Source organism: Galleria mellonella, unplaced genomic scaffold (assembly GCF_026898425.1).
Source record: "Galleria mellonella isolate WM207_F2 unplaced genomic scaffold, CSIRO_AGI_GalMel_v1 utg158, whole genome shotgun sequence".
NCBI lineage: Eukaryota > Metazoa > Arthropoda > Insecta > Lepidoptera > Pyralidae > Galleria > Galleria mellonella.
This window is the reverse complement of record NW_026442003.1, coordinates 1502821-1523427: the sequence shown is the minus strand read 5'-3', so window position 1 is coordinate 1523427 and position 20607 is coordinate 1502821. Positions and strand designations below refer to the sequence as shown.

The 20607-nt window shown below is 35.3% G+C and overlaps 1 protein-coding gene across 4 annotated transcripts in view; it reads left to right on the top strand.

The window, feature by feature from the left end:
• The first annotated feature begins 2206 nt into the window (after positions 1-2206).
• LOC113514767 (adenylyltransferase and sulfurtransferase MOCS3) overlaps positions 2207-20607 on the top strand; it is a 29521-nt gene continuing 11120 nt past the window's right edge. The window contains exons 1-5 of one of the 4 annotated variants that reach the window (XM_052892365.1): positions 2207-2286; positions 18109-18250; positions 19028-19131; positions 19491-19624; positions 19965-20085. In XM_052892365.1, the coding sequence (XP_052748325.1) occupies positions 18149-18250; positions 19028-19131; positions 19491-19624; positions 19965-20085 (461 nt within the window). In that variant the 5' untranslated portion in view covers positions 2207-2286; positions 18109-18148. Of the gene's footprint in view, positions 2287-18014; positions 18251-18278; positions 18339-19027; positions 19132-19490; positions 19625-19964; positions 20086-20607 lie in introns of those variants that run through there. The other 3 variants (XM_052892364.1, XM_052892367.1, XM_052892366.1) reach the window with 3 other exon arrangements.

Below are 20607 nucleotides of genomic sequence, written 5' to 3'. Positions count from 1 at the left end.
GCGATTACAGTTAAATGTGTTTACTATTTTAATAAATAATTTAAATATATATACATCTAAATAGATATATAAATAAAATATAAAAGATGATTACTAGCTACTATTATGAATTATGATGTCTTTTTGTACACATGTTTAACTTTTCTTCGAAAGTTCAAAGGGAACAATAAAGGTTTCCATTCATTCATTAAATATTTAGGTACATACGATAGATTATTAAATATTATATAATTGTAAATTAATATATATTAAATCTTACATGCGTGCATACAGCCTTATAAAAAGGGAATTACCTAATGAAATCTGAGAACTGGGTTGCCAGATGCGAATTTTTATTTTTACCCGATTAAATTAGTAGTATTATAATTACAAATTTGTGCTAATTTACACTATGTTTTACCATGTAACCATAAAGCGAATAATGTAAAGAAAAAACTTTCGCGGTTTTCTGTACTTTTTCTTTTTTCATCTCATATTGCTTTCACTGGTTTAGATATTCTATTGAATTTATATAATACTATACTGTGCTGCTACACGTTTTACAAATATAAAAAATGTCAAAACAACCCCAAAATTTCTCCATGCCCATATTATTTTTCCCCTAAAAATTTGAAGAAATAATTAATTATTCAAACGCGAACACAAAAATTTAGATATATTGGCAAGATTGTTGAAGATTTCCAAATTGGAATTTACGATTTAGTAACGCTATTTTGGAACGCCATATCTAGCAGAGATAATTCTAGATAGAGAATTCTAGAAACGTTGGAATCTGAACCACAGACTAAGTATAGTCGTCATATCTTAATTGTCAAAATCATGTCAATTTTAACCCGTGTGGCGTATTACTGGCCATCACAATACGCCTTTTACATAACTGACCATCATATTCCGTCTGTCATATTTTTATATTTCTATTGTTCTTATGTTTTTACAATTCTATCATTATTAGTCTTTGTTTTCCTACCGATGAAGACGTGATAAAAGAGAACTACAATATTAAGCATTTTATTTATCAATTCGTTTCTCTTAACCCGTAAACTTCTTATTCGTAAAAACTTTAACACGTTCGGTGCGAGTGTCGAGTATGCCTCGACGGAGCTTATCCCTTCCCCCGGCCTACCGCCGAGGGTGCCTCGACGCTGGGTTTTTCATTTCAAATATATCCCACCGCTTGTAGCGCGCACAAACGGTGGGATATATTTGAAAGCGTGTGCCGACTACGCCTCGACAAAGCTTTTTTTAATTGAAAAACGTAATTATAATTTTTTTAAATATTTTATATGTGTATTTGGGTGCAGAAGGAATATTTTAAGAAAAAAAAAAAGTGCTCGCATTTCGGAAGACCCCGGCAAATACAGTGCCGCACCGAACGTGTTAATCTTTAAACCTACTTTAGTTATTGTAATGTCTTGTTTTTTTTTTTCGTTTTTTGAATAAGAGGAAAATCTTTAACAACAATATTTCCAATTATTCTAAAATTATCAATTTACCCTTTTAAGTTTTTTGTATGCAACTTAGAATAGCAAATAAGCTGACTGCCCACCTGATGGAAAGTGGTAACCGTCGCCTATAGACATGAGCAGCACCATGGACATAACAGAGTATACTGTTTCGCCCATGATGCCTCTCCATTGCCATTTCTGAGGACTCAGGTGTTATTCCTCTGTACATTGTAAATTCACTGCCATATCCCACCCTTCAAATCGAAACACAGCCGACTTTTGTACAAAGTCTCCCTTTGGTAGGCTAACTTTTTTTTACTATTTCAATCCTTCGGTTGATCATAATCTCATCCGAAGAAAGCGACAGCTAATTGATATATGTCTTAAATTGGTTTAGATTATATTTAGCATAAGCAGCGAGAAAGTTCTACTCTTTGGCCGTGCGCACGATGAAGGAAGACGCAAAGTGCTTCGTATAAATATATAATATATATAAATAGCATGTCTACAACGTAAGAATGGAGGGTCTCGCCCCGTCTGGTCGTCCGATGTCGAAAAGGTGATGGTGGAATCAGGAGATGAAGTTATTGAGTACACTCTCCAAAATGTATATCCTATAGTAAGTAGCGAAACTAAACTAACTTAGCTGTCTTTTCTTTCATATTATAATAAATTATTTTCATGCTGTTCTTTATCGAATAATAGTTGGCAACACTTATTTAAAATGCATAAAGAACTCTCTTCCAAGTTAAAAGTGTAATAAGAAAAAAAAATATTTGTTTTTGATTTCATTCTACTGTTTACGATTTCTTTTATTTTTGTAATTTAAATATTATTATAAGGTCATTGTCATGTAATCACCAAATCACTAATGTATAAAGAAAAAAGGCGGGAAACTCGAATAAGAACAAGCGGGTTTTTTAAATTTTTTTTATTAATTTATTAAAACTATCTCTATCAATTCTTATTATTGAATAAAATATTATATTTTCACTAAATTCAGCGACAGTAATATAATTAGCATTCATGGGGAAGCGCAGTTGTAGAAAAAGGAAAAAAAAAGATGACGATTCAGGTGATGTAGACCATGAACCTTGTAATGACAAGGATATATATTCGGAAGATACTTCTACTGACTCAGAATCTGAAATTGATAAGGCCGATAAGTATAAACCTTACTACGTCACAGATTATATTAGAAGATATCCCGAGGAATCCCCTGGGACAGAATTTGTTGTCTTTGTAGAATCCTCAGATAGTCAGAAAACCATTGGATCCAGAGACTTGCTCTCACTCTCCTCCTGTTTAAAACGATTTAATAAAGGGGTAACTTATCTTAGATCTATAAATAAATTCAAAATCGGAGTATACTTTCAAAAGCCAGACTTAGCCAATGCTTTTTTAAATAATAAAACTTTTTTAAATGACTACCATTTTAAGGCCAGTATTCCTGCTTCTTCAACAGAAGTTACAGGCGTTATTAGAAATGTACCTACAAATATATCTAATAAAAAAATATATACTATGATATCGAGTTCTAAGAAAATTATTGCTATTAAAAGAATTTTAAGAAAAAATACCTTGACTCATGGATATGTGTTACAGCCAACTCTAACCGTGACAATTACTTTTGCTGCATCTGTATTACCTGAATATCTGGATATTGGAGGTTGGAGCCACAATGTCACTCCATATATACCACCAGTTAAACAATGCTACCGGTGCTTGAGGTATGGACATTTAGCTAAATTCTGTAAGAATTCTGAGCGTTGCAGCATCTGCAAAGGTGAGCATAATTATAAAACTTGTACAACTGGAATGGAAAACGCTATTTGTGTACACTGCAATGGAAATCACACAAGTGTATCACCGCAATGCCCTGTTAAACAAAAGAAAATTGCTGAAAATAGATCTAAATTCAGACCTGCTTCTTTTGGAGATATACTTAGCACTGAAATATTTCCTAAACTGGGTAACAAACCTAAAAAAAATGTAGACCTAATTTCAATTCTAAATTCTGATAAAAAGAGTTTATCACTTTTAATAGAAAGCATAATCAAACTTATTTCACTACATAACACAAAGAACACATCTATTAACACTAAAAGTGTTTTGAATGTGTTATATGATACTTTTGGTAATAGACCTATTTCACAAAATTCAATCGAGACCAATTAACTATCATACAGTGGAACGCTCAGAGCCTACTGAGCAATCGACATATTTTTACACAATTTTTAAATGAACATCATATTCACATTGCTCTCATCTCAGAAACTTGGCTAAAACCACATTACAAATTAAAAATTAAAGATTATTGTATAGAACGAAATGATTGTGGTAATAACCACAATGGAGTAGCGATTATTATACATAATAGTATTAGATATAAAAAACTTCACTCTTTTTTCGACAATTCTTTGCAAACTATAGCTATTAGTATTGAAGTTAATAATTCTTGGTATTCAGTTGCCAGTATTTACTGTCCTACCAATAGTACACCTAGTTTTACTAAAGCCAAATTTAAGTTCTTTTTGGAGTCTCTTCCTAAACCCACTATCATATCTGGAGATTTAAATGCACATCATACTATGTGGGGTTGTACCTCCACTAATACAAGAGGTAAAGACATTCTTGATTGTTTAGATGAATGTAATTTGGTACTATTAAATGATAAGCAAGTTACTACTGTTGGCTCTCATATTTGGAGACCCAATGGCCTTGATTTAACTATGGTATCCCCATCCATATCATTAAAATGCGAGTGGTCGGTTCATGATGATCCGTTAGGAAGTTATCACCTGCCGACTTTTACTAAAATAAACACAAAGAACTCTTCATCAACTCCGTCAGGTGAACAACATGCTCCTATAGATGAAGTTAATAAACTTATGGATGTTGATGTGAAGGATGCGTGTTTATAGTATGGCTGCGTTGATAAGCCGCGTAACGATGATGTTTATCAAGCGATGAAAATAAGCAGTACAAGTAGCTAGCACAGTGGTTTAATGCACAGGAAGATTACACACAATACAGTCAACAACACAATAGATAGAAGGAGTGAAAGAAGGATGATACAGTGATAGACAAAGATGAAAGTTAATAAGCACGATGTTAACATTTAGAAAGCAGTGAGATATCGAGCGACACAAGTTATAAACAAGGCGGTAGAATTTCGACTCTCGCGGTGAGAGGGGAAGCGCTCACGCAGTTGCCCTGTCATGGCGGCTAAAAACCGGTTTTGTGCACATCTCCAATGCACAACGCGGTGTGTCGTCCGATACGACATTTTTGTCAGTTATAGAATAAATATATAATAAAATATAAATTATGTATGTATGTGTGTTTGTGTTTATAATGTTTATATAATAATTATGTAGATATAAATATGTGTGAGTAGGCTATATCACTCCCCTCCAAAGACCGTAACTACGGGCGATGAAAAAATATGCTCACGACCACATTTCATGATGGGGTAGTCAGAGGAATTATGGGCAATAGTAGTCAGGAAATCGAACTACGCGTCCCGAACGGGTCTTTTTAATGGTACCCTGAGCAAGTTTATCCTGCTGAACAGGATCTGGGTTAGGTGGGGGAATGGGAGTAGGAATAGGTACGGATTGAGGCGAAGGGGATGGCTCTGTCAGTATGTAGGCCGGTTTGAGGCGGTCTATAGATACCGTGACTGCTTTACCCTTAACCAATATCCTAAATGTTTTATTGTTACGTTCGACCACTTCGTATGGACCGGTATAGGGGGGTTGTAAAGCACCTCGAACTGAATCGTCTCGTAAGAAGACGTGACTAGATGACTGCAGATCTTTGTAAATGAAGATTTTATCTTTATTGTGACGCGACGCGGGAGATGGTTGCAATTTCACCGCGAATTGACGTAAACGGGTAGTGAAGTCTGAAATGTCGGTGGACTCAGGTACTGTCGCCTGGAAAAATTCTCCTGGGAGACGTAATGGTTCGCCATACACTAATTCGGCTGATGATGCATGTAAGTCCTCTTTATAAGCCGACCTAACACCTAAGAGCACTAACGGTAAGGTGTCTACCCAATTCACATCAGCGTGGCACATAATGGCAGCTTTTAATTGCCGGTGAAAACGTTCCACCAAACCGTTACATGCTGGGTGATACGCGGTTGTTCTACGATGTTTGAATCCAATCATTTTTCCAAGATATTGGAAAAGTGCGGATTCAAACTGTCTACCGCGATCAGTGACAATATCAGTTGGACATCCAAATCTGGATATCCACGATAATAATGCCTTCCCAACGGTTTCAGCTGTCATATCTGTCATCGGAATGACTTCGGGCCAGCGTGTGAAACGATCTACTACTGTAAGGCAGTAGCGATAGCCTTGTGATGGTGGTAATGGGCCTATGATGTCCGTATGGATAAAAGCGAATCGTGCGCGAGGTAGATTGAACGTGCCTAAGGGAGTTGACACGTGACGATTTACCTTTGCACGTTGACAGGCTAGGCAATTTCGTGACCATTCTCGACAGTCTTTACGCACTCCTGGCCAGACGAATCGCTCAGCGACAAGTTGAGCGCTCGCGTTAGCGCCTGGGTGGCTAAGACTATGTAGACTATCGAAAAGTTGTTTACGAAATTGCTTCGTCACAAAAGGTCTTGGTGATGGAGTGCTCACGTCACAAAACAGTTCAATGTTACTGTTAAGCATTTTTAACTTCTTTAGGCGGAGTGATAAATCACCACCTAATATTTCAGTTAGCTCATTATCGGAAGCTTGTGACTTTGCCAATAAACTTAAGTCGATTGGCATCTGCAGTTCATCGATACGGGACAGTGTATCGGCTACGACATTGTCCTTGCCTGAGATGTGTCGTATGTCAGTTGTGAACTGCGAGATGTAATCGAGATGACGGAACTGACGGGGCGAACAGTTGGCTTTTCGTTCACGGAAAGCGAAACTGAGCGGCTTGTGGTCAGTGTACACCACGAAATGTCGAGCTTCCAGCATATGGCGAAAGTATTTAATGCTTTCGTAGATGGCTAAAAGTTCGCGGTCATAGGGCGAGTATTTTTGTTGAGAGGGACTCAATTTCCGCGAAAAGAAAGCAAGGGGTTGCCATTGATTGTTCTTGAATTGCTGCAAAACTGCACCCATAGCTAAATCAGATGCGTCTGTTACCAGAGCAAGATTAGCCTGACAGTCTGGGTGTGCGAGTAATGCAGCATTAGAAAGGCTTTCTTTGCATTGTTCGAAAGCAAGAAGAGTGTCGTCGCGTAAATTGACTGGATGGGATCCTTTCACTGAACCAGCGAGTAAGGCGTTTAAGGGAGCTTGAATTTGAGCGGCTTGCGGTATAAATCGCCTATAAAAGTTCATCATCCCCAAAAAGCGCCTTAGTTGCTTGACGTTTATTGGTGCAGGGAATTCCTTGATGGCCTGAACCTTGGAATCTAGAGGTTTAGTTCCTGACGCAGAGATATGGTAACCTAAAAATGTGACTTCACTTACACCGAATACGCACTTTGATGTATTGATGAGGATACCGTATTCCTTCATGCGGGTGAAGAGCTGCTGAAGGTGGGATTCGTGCTCGGCTTCATCTCTGGAGTACACTAGAAAATCGTCAAGATAACAATAACAAAAATCAAGCCCTCTAGTCATTTCGTCGACAAATCTTTGAAACGTTTGGCCAGCATTACGTAGACCAAACGTCATAAACGGGAACTCATATAGTCCGAAAGGTGTGGCAATTGCAGTTTTCGGTATATCTTCCTCAAAAACCGGGATCTGGTTATAAGCTTTAACTAAATCTATTGTGGAAAAGATCTTACAACCAGAGATGCTATGGGCGAAATCGTGTATGTGCCTAATAGGATAACGGTCTGGTATCGTCCTTGCGTTGAGTAACCTATAGTCACCACAGGGTCGCCAGCCGTTATCCTTTTTAGGAGCAAGGTGTAGCGGCGAAGCCCAGGGACTTTTGGAAGGACGTGCTGTACCATTATTGAGCATAAGTTCGAATTCCTGCCTAGCTATTTTTAATTTGTCGGGAGCCAGTCTTCGAGGAGTGCAAGATATAGGTGGGCCTGTTGTTGTCTTAATGTAGTGGACGGTGTTGTGCTTTGGAGTCAACGGTGTGCCTGAAGGGCGAGTAATTTCGGGAAATTTGTTTAAAATTTGATGAAATCTTGTGTTGCCCGTGACAAGTTTTACAGAAAATGTATCATTATTAGCAGAACATGCACTAGTATGTAAATTGGTAATGTTATCAATAAGGCGATGCTTACGACAATCTACTATTAAATTATAGTGACATAAAAAATCTACACCGATAATAGCTTTGGTTACATTTGCAACAATGAAGCGCCATGTAAAATTACGCCTTAAGCCTAGATTTAAATTAAGTTCTACGTAACCATATGTCTCGATGTTTGTTCCATTAGCTGCGCACAATTGAAAGTCCGTCTTGACTCGTCGTTCACGCAGCGCAGATCGAGGGTAGACGCAAAGGTCGCTACCGGTATCCACCAGAAACTGGATCTTCGAACTGCGGTCGGTGACGAAGAGGCGACCAAGGGGAGGAGCAATCGTCAGTCGCCATTACCGACTGCCCATGGAGTTTCCCGCCTTGTAGTCGCACGGCTTCAAACATTTACGTGCGTCGGCTCCATGCATTGAGTGGTACCAACAAATAGGGAACTTGCGGTAGCTGGAGTTCGATCTCGATCGTTGTCGTGAAGAATGACGACGTCGTGGCGTTCGAGAACGATGGCTGGGTCGTTGTGATGCCTTGGTATGTTCTTCGAGCTTTAATGCCAGGTGCTCAACCATCTTCTTCAGCTCTGCGATCTCCCGGGATGAACTATTAGAGGATGACATACTTGATGAAGTGGCTGCAACGTGACAAGGTGTGGTAATTTCCTGAATTCGGTCAGCCAGGTCCGAGAGTTGTTCCAATGAATGGGTAGTTTGCGATGCCAACACGGTCTGGATACTTTGTGGTAGTCGGTTGCTCCAAATAGTCCTTATTAAATCCTCAGGAACTGATGATCCAGCAAGATCTTGAAGATGCCTCAGAAATTGGGACGGTTTTCTATCCCCAAGTTCCTCGTGTGTCAAAAGTTGCTTGACTTTTCTCTCATGCGAGGCAGATAAACGTTTGATCAGCTCGGTTTTAATTTTATCGTAGCGTTTACTGGCCGGAGGATTTAAAATTATGTCCTTCACGGCTTTTGCATGCTGTACGTCAAGACTGGAAGTTACGTATGTAAATTTATCTGAGTCATCTGTGATATTATGCAAGTTAAACTGACCTTCTAGAAGAGCAAACCATATTTCCGGGTCGTCTGGTGCAAAAACGGGAACTTTCAAATTTATCGTTGAAATGTCGGACGTCATTTGTCGTGCAGTGGAAACGCGCACTTTGGGCGTTCGACGAAAGGTCACCTTTTCGCTATGTCCATCTTGAAATTGCGACGTTTTATTTGAATCACTGCTATCACTCATGATGAATTTCGTGTCCTTGGAGGGTCACCAGTATGGATGTTGATGTGAAGGATGCGTGTTTATAGTATGGCTGCGTTGATAAGCCGCGTAACGATGATGTTTATCAAGCGATGAAAATAAGCAGTACAAGTAGCTAGCACAGTGGTTTAATGCACAGGAAGATTACACACAATACAGTCAACAACACAATAGATAGAAGGAGTGAAAGAAGGATGATACAGTGATAGACAAAGATGAAAGTTAATAAGCACGATGTTAACATTTAGAAAGCAGTGAGATATCGAGCGACACAAGTTATAAACAAGGCGGTAGAATTTCGACTCTCGCGGTGAGAGTGTAAGCGCTCACGCAGTTGCCCTGTCATGGCGGCTAAAAACCGGTTTTGTGCACATCTCCAATGCACAACGCGGTGTGTCGTCCGATACGACATTTTTGTCAGTTATAGAATAAATATATAATAAAATATAAATTATGTATGTATGTGTGTTTGTGTTTATAATGTTTATATAATAATTATGTAGATATAAATATGTGTGAGTAGGCTATAAACTTTTGTTAAATCGTATAAACCTACGTCTCGTTAATTGGGATCTTTATTCTGAAACTGTTAATCGATTACTTTTGGATTTCGAGTATGATGTCAATGAACCCTTAAACAATTACAATAGGTTCTGTAAAATTTTTTTTTTTTTTTTTTTAGTACGTTTGTTCCGTTTGGAACAGGCTAAGGTCGGAGACCATGCTGCCTAGTCTTCAAAAAGATAATTTGTCTGGAATTTTATTTTTCTAATGTCGCTTCAATTATTGTCATAATCTTCAATATTTCATTTGTCAAATCCGGTAAGTACATTTTCATAAATATCTTTTCTTGAGTTTTCTTAAACCAGTGGATTTATCAAATTAAAAATAAATAATTATAAAAAATCATTGTCTTGCAATTCAATAAAAGTATTCTTATAGCTCCTTGAATGTTGTAGTAATATAAGTGAAAATAGCTTTGAAACAAGAAGGAAATCTTAAGAGAAGCGGGATTGAGTGCGGGATATTTTCGGGTTTTTTGAAGATAATCCTAAGTTCGTCAAACATAATGTGTCTTTGAATGACAAATTCAGAGCAATCAAAAAAAAGGTGATGTAGAGATTGGGCTGTATTTGAGTTACACCATGTGCATGATGGGGAAGCGATCATGCCCATTCGGTGCAGGTGTTCGTTGAAATGTCCGTGGCCGATTCGTAATCTACAAATATTGGTGTAAAATTTTCTGTTTGTGTCCTTTCCTTTGCAGAACCACGGTTTTCCAATACGCCAATTAATTTTGCGGTACCATTTGCCTTTAGTCTGTAATATTTGAGTCCAATGCTCCTCCCATTTAGTTGTAACGATTTTATGTATTCCAATACTACAATCTGAATAACAAAGGGGTAAATCTTGAACACGAGCAGCACTTGAATTAATAATTTTAGCCAAAGTGTCTACTTGTTCATTCCCAAACACTCCAATATGTGAAGGGGTCCAGATGAAGATAATATCTTTTCCATATATAGTACAGAGATGATAATATTTATTACGAATTTCTTGAATTAAGTAGTTTGATGATGAAATGAATGTGTTATTTTTTAATGCCATAAGAACACTCATACTATCTGTAATTATAATCCATTTCGAATATAGTACCTGTTTTTCTATGTATTCTAATGCTAAAAATATAGCTTTTGCTTCTGCTGTGTAAATACTAGCCAAAGTTGAAATTTTATAACCGTGACCAAATCTATTTGACAAATCGTAAAAAGCCACTGAAGTGCTAAGTGCATTTTTGGAACCATCTGTATATATCTGCCTGTAGTCAATAAATTCTGATAAAGTCTCATACATATCGTGCTTTTCTTTTATGTCTTTATGTATAACAATTTTGATCTTACAGAACTTACTCTCATAAAGGCCATTATAACAAGGAAGTATCTTACTACTATAGATGTTATATTCATCTCGTAAATTCAAATCATTGATAATAGTTTTATTCAAAAACATAGAAATGGGGCAATTTAATAATTTGAGTATGAGTGGGTTATTGGAAACTGAAAAAACTTTGAAGAGAAATTTGAGTTTTAGGTATTCGAAACGAAGAAGGATAGGAGGCAAATTACATTCTACTTGCATTGAGATAATTGGAGAAGTATACATAGCACCTAAAATAAGTCTTAAATTCATATTTTGAATTTTTTCGAGTTTTTCTACTAATTTATGTTCTGAGGCATAACAAAAGAAAGCGTAATCAAAATTACTTCTAACAAGAGATTTGTAAAGTAAAAGGATAATTTTAGGATCAGCTCCCCAGTTACGACCAATTACAGATCTTATTATATTAGTGGCTCTTAAAGCACGATCTACTAAGCAATCAACGTATAGATCCCATTTTAAATTTTGATGAAAAATTACCCCCAGAAATTTAACGCTACAGTCTGTTGGAAGAGTTTGATTATTATATATAATATTCATTAATGGAACATATTTATGAACTTGATGAAAAACAACTACTTTACTTTTGGTTAAACTAATATCGAGGGAAAGAAGAGAAAAATATTTCTCAAGTCTTTTTAATGACTCATTTAACACTAATTGCATATCAATAATATTCTTTCCTTTTATATAAATTAATAAATCATCGGCAAATTGCAAGTTGTTCACACTGTTTCCTAAAACTAAATTAAGTTTATAGATATATAAAATATATAGTAGCGGGCTTAAAATACCACCTTGACATACTCCTTTAGAGCTTAACCTAGGTCCTATTAATTTACTATTTACTTTAACATACACTTCTCTATTACTAAGAAAATTATAAATCCATTCGATAAGTTTCATTGGAAGAAATGAGGATAGAATCGAAGATAGAACTGTTAAATTTACATTGTTAAAAGCTCCTACGACATCTAAAAAAACAGATAGAACATATTCATCGTTATTCAAAGCAGTACTAAGGTCGACATAGAAGTTCGCTAAACTTTCGCGCGCTGAATATCCACGGCGAAAACCAAATTGATTCGATGGTAATATACTATTACTTTCAATAAAGAACTCTAAACGCTGTTTAATTAATTGTTCGAATAATTTGCCTGCACAGGACGTCAATGTTATAGGTCTATAGGAGTCGAAATTTGTAGGATCTTTACCGGGTTTAATTACTGGAATCAAACAATCCATTTTCCATTCTGGTGGGATAATACAGTCCTTCCATAAATCGTTAAAAATTTGTAAGAGTTTAGTAAGGTTTATTTTATTCAGCAATCGAAACATATTGTATGTTAAGCGATCAAGGCCACTAGCTGTATCTTTTCTAGATTTTACTGCACTGGATATTTCATCAATTGAGAATGGGTCAGTGAGAAATATTGGGCATGAATTAACAGAATTAAACTGTTTGTCATCAAAAGGTGAGTGTACAAAATCAGGAGTATATTTGCGTAAAAAATCATTGACCCATGATATATTTTTAAAATGATTTTGACGATGTTTTGAATTTAGTTTTCTCATATTTTGCCAAACAGTGGAAATTGGTGTTAATCTATTAAATTTGGAACAAAATTCCTGCCACCCCTGTTGTCTTACTTGCTTAATTACTAACTTTTTAACAGCTTGAACTCTTTTAAAATTTATGTAATTATCGAGAGTTGGATTTTGTTTAAACCTAAGGTAAGCCGCTTTACTATCATTGACAGCTGTCGCACACCTGTTATTCCACCAAGGTACTGCAATATGTTTGTGCCTCTTTGAAGTATTTGCACCGCTATTTGATAAGTTCCTACGTGGAACGGAACGTTCCACAGCTGTCAAAATAATTTTACAGAACCTATTGTAATTGTTTAAGGGTTCATTGACATCATACTCGAAATCCAAAAGTAATTGATTAACAGTTTCAGAATAAAGATCCCAATTAACGAGACGTAGGTTTATACGATTTAACAAAAGTTTATTAACTTCATCTATAGGAGCATGTTGTTCACCTGACGGAGTTGATGAAGAGTTCTTTGTGTTTATTTTAGTAAAAGTCGGCAGGTGATAACTTCCTAACGGATCATCATGAACCGACCACTCGCATTTTAATGATATGGATGGGGATACCATAGTTAAATCAAGGCCATTGGGTCTCCAAATATGAGAGCCAACAGTAGTAACTTGCTTATCATTTAATAGTACCAAATTACATTCATCTAAACAATCAAGAATGTCTTTACCTCTTGTATTAGTGGAGGTACAACCCCACATAGTATGATGTGCATTTAAATCTCCAGATATGATAGTGGGTTTAGGAAGAGACTCCAAAAAGAACTTAAATTTGGCTTTAGTAAAACTAGGTGTACTATTGGTAGGACAGTAAATACTGGCAACTGAATACCAAGAATTATTAACTTCAATACTAATAGCTATAGTTTGCAAAGAATTGTCGAAAAAAGAGTGAAGTTTTTTATATCTAATACTATTATGTATAATAATCGCTACTCCATTGTGGTTATTACCACAATCATTTCGTTCTATACAATAATCTTTAATTTTTAATTTGTAATGTGGTTTTAGCCAAGTTTCTGAGATGAGAGCAATGTGAATATGATGTTCATTTAAAAATTGTGTAAAAATATGTCGATTGCTCAGTAGGCTCTGAGCGTTCCACTGTATGATAGTTAATTGGTCTCGATTGAATTTTGTGAAATAGGTCTATTACCAAAAGTATCATATAACACATTCAAAACACTTTTAGTGTTAATAGATGTGTTCTTTGTGTTATGTAGTGAAATAAGTTTGATTATGCTTTCTATTAAAAGTGATAAACTCTTGTTATCAGAATTTAGAATTGAAATTAGGTCTACATTTTTTTTAGGTTTGTTACCCAGTTTAGGAAATATTTCAGTGCTAAGTATATCTCCAAAAGAAGCAGGTCTGAATTTAGATCTATTTTCAGCAATTTTCTTTTGTTTAACAGGGCATTGCGGTGATACACTTGTGTGATTTCCATTGCAGTGTACACAAATAGCGTTTTCCATTCCAGTTGTACAAGTTTTATAATTATGCTCACCTTTGCAGATGCTGCAACACTCAGAATTCTTACAGAATTTAGCTAAATGTCCATACCTCAAGCACCGGTAGCATTGTTTAACTGGTGGTATATATGGAGTGACATTGTGGCGCCAACCTCCAATATCCAGATATTCAGGTAATACAGATGCAGCAAAAGTAATTGTCACGGTTAGAGTTGGCTGTAACACATATCCATGAGTCAAGGTATTTTTTCTTAAAATTCTTTTAATAGCAATAATTTTCTTAGAACTCGATATCATAGTATATATTTTTTTATTAGATATATTTGTAGGTACATTTCTAATAACGCCTGTAACTTCTGTTGAAGAAGCAGGAATACTGGCCTTAAAATGGTAGTCATTTAAAAAAGTTTTATTATTTAAAAAAGCATTGGCTAAGTCTGGCTTTTGAAAGTATACTCCGATTTTGAATTTATTTATAGATCTAAGATAAGTTACCCCTTTATTAAAACGTTTTAAACAGGAGGAGAGTGAGAGCAAGTCTCTGGATCCAATGGTTTTCTGACTATCTGAGGATTCTACAAAGACAACAAATTCTGTCCCAGGGGATTCCTCGGGATATCTTCTAATATAATCTGTGACGTAGTAAGGTTTATACTTATCGGCCTTATCAATTTCAGATTCTGAGTCAGTAGAAGTATCTTCCGAATATATATCCTTGTCATTACAAGGTTCATGGTCTACATCACCTGAATCGTCATCTTTTTTTTTCCTTTTCCTACAACTGCGCTTCCCCATGAATGCTAATTATATTACTGTCACTGAATTTAGTGAAAATATAATATTTTATTCAATAATAAGAATTGATAGAGATAGTTTTTATAAATTAATAAAAAAAATTTAAAAAACCCGCTTGTTCTTATTCGAGTTTCCCGCCTTTTTTTCGTTAGGTTACATTTTCGGTTCTGTAACATTATTTTGACAGCTGTGGAACGTTCCGTTCCACGTAGGAACTTATCAAATAGCGGTGCAAATACTTCAAAGAGGCACAAACATATTGCAGTACCTTGGTGGAATAACAGGTGTGCGACAGCTGTCAATGATAGTAAAGCGGCTTACCTTAGGTTTAAACAAAATCCAACTCTCGATAATTACATAAATTTTAAAAGAGTTCAAGCTGTTAAAAGTTAGTAATTAAGCAAGTAAGACAACAGGGGTGGCAGGAATTTTGTTCCAAATTTAATAGATTAACACCAATTTCCACTGTTTGGCAAAATATGAGAAAACTAAATTCAAAACATCGTCAAAATCATTTTAAAGATATATCATGGGTCAATGATTTTTTACGCAAATATACTCCTGATTTTGTACACTCACCTTTTGATGACAAACAGTTTAATTCTGTTAATTCATGCCCAAAATTTCTCACTGACCCATTCTCAATTGATGAAATATCCAGTGCAGTAAAATCTAGAAAAGATACAGCTAGTGGCCTTGATCGCTTAACATACAATATGTTTCGATTGCTGAATAAAATAAACCTTACTAAACTCTTACAAATTTTTAACGATTTATGGAAGGACTGTATTATCCCACCAGAATGGAAAATGGATTGTTTGATTCCAGTAATTAAACCCGGTAAAGATCCTACAAATTTCGACTCCTATAGACCTATAACATTGACGTCCTGTGCAGGCAAATTATTCGAACAATTAATTAAACAGCGTTTAGAGTTCTTTATTGAAAGTAATAGTATATTACCATCGAATCAATTTGGTTTTCGCCGTGGATATTCAGCGCGCGAAAGTTTAGCGAACTTCTATGTCGACCTTAGTACTGCTTTGAATAACGATGAATATGTTCTATCTGTTTTTTTAGATGTCGTAGGAGCTTTTAACAATGTAAATTTAACAGTTCTATCTTCGATTCTATCCTCATTTCTTCCAATGAAACTTATCGAATGGATTTATAATTTTCTTAGTAATAGAGAAGTGTATGTTAAAGTAAATAGTAAATTAATAGGACCTAGGTTAAGCTCTAAAGGAGTATGTCAAGGTGGTATTTTAAGCCCGCTACTATATATTTTATATATCTATAAACTTAATTTAGTTTTAGGAAACAGTGTGAACAACTTGCAATTTGCCGATGATTTATTAATTTATATAAAAGGAAAGAATATTATTGATATGCAATTAGTGTTAAATGAGTCATTAAAAAGACTTGAGAAATATTTTTCTCTTCTTTCCCTCGATATTAGTTTAACCAAAAGTAAAGTAGTTGTTTTTCATCAAGTTCATAAATATGTTCCATTAATGAATATTATATATAATAATCAAACTCTTCCAACAGACTGTAGCGTTAAATTTCTGGGGGTAATTTTTCATCAAAATTTAAAATGGGATCTATACGTTGATTGCTTAGTAGATCGTGCTTTAAGAGCCACTAATATAATAAGATCTGTAATTGGTCGTAACTGGGGAGCTGATCCTAAAATTATCCTTTTACTTTACAAATCTCTTGTTAGAAGTAATTTTGATTACGCTTTCTTTTGTTATGCCTCAGAACATAAATTAGTAGAAAAACTCGAAAAAATTCAAAATATGAATTTAAGACTTATTTTAGGTGCTATGTATACTTCTCCAATTATCTCAATGCAAGTAGAATGTAATTTGCCTCCTATCCTTCTTCGTTTCGAATACCTAAAACTCAAATTTCTCTTCAAAGTTTTTTCAGTTTCCAATAACCCACTCATACTCAAATTATTAAATTGCCCCATTTCTATGTTTTTGAATAAAACTATTGTCAATGATTTGAATTTACGAGATGAATATAACATCTATAGTAGTAAGATACTTCCTTGTTATAATGGCCTTTATGAGAGTAAGTTCTGTAAGATCAAAATTGTTATACGTAAAGACATAAAAGAAAAGCACGATATGTATGAGACTTTATCAGAATTTATTGACTACAGGCAGATATATACAGATGGTTCCAAAAATGCACTTAGCACTTCAGTGGCTTTTTACGATTTGTCAAATAGATTTGGTCACGGTTATAAAATTTCAACTTTGGCTAGTATTTACACAGCAGAAGCAAAAGCTATATTTTTAGCATTAGAATACATAGAAAAACAGGTACTATATTCGAAATGGATTATAATTACAGATAGTATGAGTGTTCTTATGGCATTAAAAAATAACACATTCATTTCATCATCAAACTACTTAATTCAAGAAATTCGTAATAAATATTATCATCTCTGTACTATATATGGAAAAGATATTATCTTCATCTGGACCCCTTCACATATTGGAGTGTTTGGGAATGAACAAGTAGACACTTTGGCTAAAATTATTAATTCAAGTGCTGCTCGTGTTCAAGATTTACCCCTTTGTTATTCAGATTGTAGTATTGGAATACATAAAATCGTTACAACTAAATGGGAGGAGCATTGGACTCAAATATTACAGACTAAAGGCAAATGGTACCGCAAAATTAATTGGCGTATTGGAAAACCGTGGTTCTGCAAAGGAAAGGACACAAACAGAAAATTTTACACCAATATTTGTAGATTACGAATCGGCCACGGACATTTCAACGAACACCTGCACCGAATGGGCATGATCGCTTCCCCATCATGCACATGGTGTAATCAAATACAGCCCAATCTCTACATCACCTTTTTTTTGATTGCTCTGAATTTGTCATTCAAAGACACATTATGTTTGACGAACTTAGGATTATCTTCAAAAAACCCGAAAATATCCCGCACTCAATCCCGCTTCTCTTAAGATTTCCTTCTTGTTTCAAAGCTATTTTCACTTATATTACTACAACATTCAAGGAGCTATAAGAATACTTTTATTGAATTGCAAGACAATGATTTTTTATAATTATTTATTTTTAATTTGATAAATCCACTGGTTTAAGAAAACCCAAGAAAAGATATTTATGAAAATGTACTTACCGGATTTGACAAATGAAATATTGAAGATTATGACAATAATTGAAGCGACATTAGAAAAATAAAATTCCAGACAAATTATCTTTTTGAAGACTAGGCAGCATGGTCTCCGACCTTAGCCTGTTCCAAACGGAACAAACGTACTAAAAAAAAAAAAAAAAATATTATTATAATAAAAATATCACTTATATAAATATAATTGACCTTGTAAATATGGATCGAATAAGTAAATTAGAAAAAGAAATTATAGATCTTCGCAGAGTACTAAGCAATAAAGAGAAAGAATTGTATGAAATAAAAAAAGAATATACACAGGTCTGTAGTAATATTTATGCTTTGATTACTTTATTTTACTTGTACGTTACACATGATTCTCTGATTTAGTAAGCAATACTATCTCAAGGTTAGTTCTTTTATGTTATTTTCACCATAACAACGTCAGTTTACACTTTGCTGTGTTTATTCCACGTGACTGTATTTTTATTTAATAGACGCTAATGACATGGTAGCCCTGGAAACCATTGTGATTAATTTATTGTTAGATTCGTTACGGTGGGCTAACTGACCTGCTTTATCCTCACCTATCATCCCTTACTGGTGCCCCGTCAGTGTATACCGTTAGCGCAGGCAGGGTTACCATTCCATTATCATCTATTAAAAGAGCACTAGCAATGGGACTGGTAGTTTACCAACAATCTCTTTAGATCCCAACATTATTAAGGTTTTTTTTATGCAACTTAGAATAGTAAACAGGCTGACGGCCCACCTGATGGAAATTAGTAACTGTCGCCTATAAACATGAGCAGTATCGTGGACATAACAGAGTATATTGTTTTAACCATGATACCTCCATGCGTTGCAATTCCCGAGGACTCGGGTATTATATACCCTGTAAATTCACTGCCATATCCCACCATTTAAACCAAAACATAGCTATGCAAACAACTGTTTCACAGTAGAAACACGAATGGGATAGAGGTGGCAAAGCAACTTTTGTACAAAGACTCCCTCTGTGTGTGTAGTTATTTTAATATTGTTTTATTAGCATTTTATTACCATTTTTATAATTAATCTATCAAATATATATTTCAGCAACAAGCAAACATACAGATAGAGCTTGAAACCCAATATACACCCTACAACAATGCTGTAAAGACACAATATGGAGATAATCTACCTAAATGGGCTGTAGAGAGGTATGTTTATATATATATATATATATATATATATATTTTTTTTTTTATTTATGGGTGAAAATGATATGGTAACCCTGCGCTAACGGGATATGCTGGCGGAGCACTAGTGAAGGGTGATTGATGAGAATGAAAACAGGCCAGTTAGCCCATCATGATGAATTCATCAGGAATTCACCATGATAATTTCCAGGGTGAACCACGAGGAGGTCGACCTGGTTGGGTATATTGCTAGCAATGGGATTCTCAGTCTCCATTACTAACAATCCCTTTCCCCCTACCATTCCATTATCGTCCATTAAAAAAAGATATCTATGGGAAAGCAAGGCATGTTTATAAGTATGTTGCTTAAAAAATTCTAGGTACAGTCGTCAGATTCTATTGCCGGACATTGGTGTAGCTGGACAGGCGAGACTGTGCAGCGCGAAGGTGCTGGTGGTGGGAGCTGGTGGCCTGGGCTGTCCTGCTGCCATGTACCTCGCGGGCGCTGGCATTGGTAATCTCGTGTTTTGTTTCTTTTTTTGAATGAATGATTTTTTTTTTATGGGAGAAAATGGTATGGTAACCCCGCCTGCGCTAACGGGATACGCTGGCGGAGCACCAGAGGTCAACCTGGTTGGGTATATTGCTAGCAATGGGATTCTCAGTCTCCATTACTAACAATCCCTTTCCCCCCTGGCAGGCAGGTGGACAACCCCAATTAAGCTTGGGGGAAATTGTTAGTAATAGTTAGTAGTAGTTAGGGAGGCTAATGTTCACCAGTGGACAGTTAAAGGCTGGTATGGCGATGAGTTTTTGAACATTTTCTATCATTTTTCTGTGTCTACACATTGCAGGTGAGATTGGCATAGTGGACTATGATGCAGTGGAGCTTACTAACATACATCGCCAGATCTTGCACAGAGAAGGTGATCAGCATATGAGCAAGGCTGAATCAGCTGCACAGACCTTGAGAAGGTGGGTGGTATCACCATAGAGTCTTTTGAAGTAGCTTGTACTGGCACCTCTGTCTCACTGGTGTTTCTGTTAAGCAGTTGTGCTTGCATGGATGTGTTTTGGTGTGTATGGTTGGATGTGGAAGTGAAATTAATGTGTATTGTGACTTGAAGAAATAAATAAATCCCTTTCAGGGATAAGCCCTCCCTTGCTAACAAGTTGTTAAACTAATTACTGTAACTTTTGTTCAAGTGCAATATATATAATATATATATATATATATATATATATATATATATATATATATATATATATATATATATATATATATATATATATATATATATATATATATATATATATATATATATATATATATATATATATATATATATATATATATATATATATATACATATACATATGGTATGTAATTTTGTTATTTATGACGAAATCGAACTTGGCTGCAAAGAATATATATATATGTATGTATATATATATATATATATATATATATATATATATATATATATATACCATGAA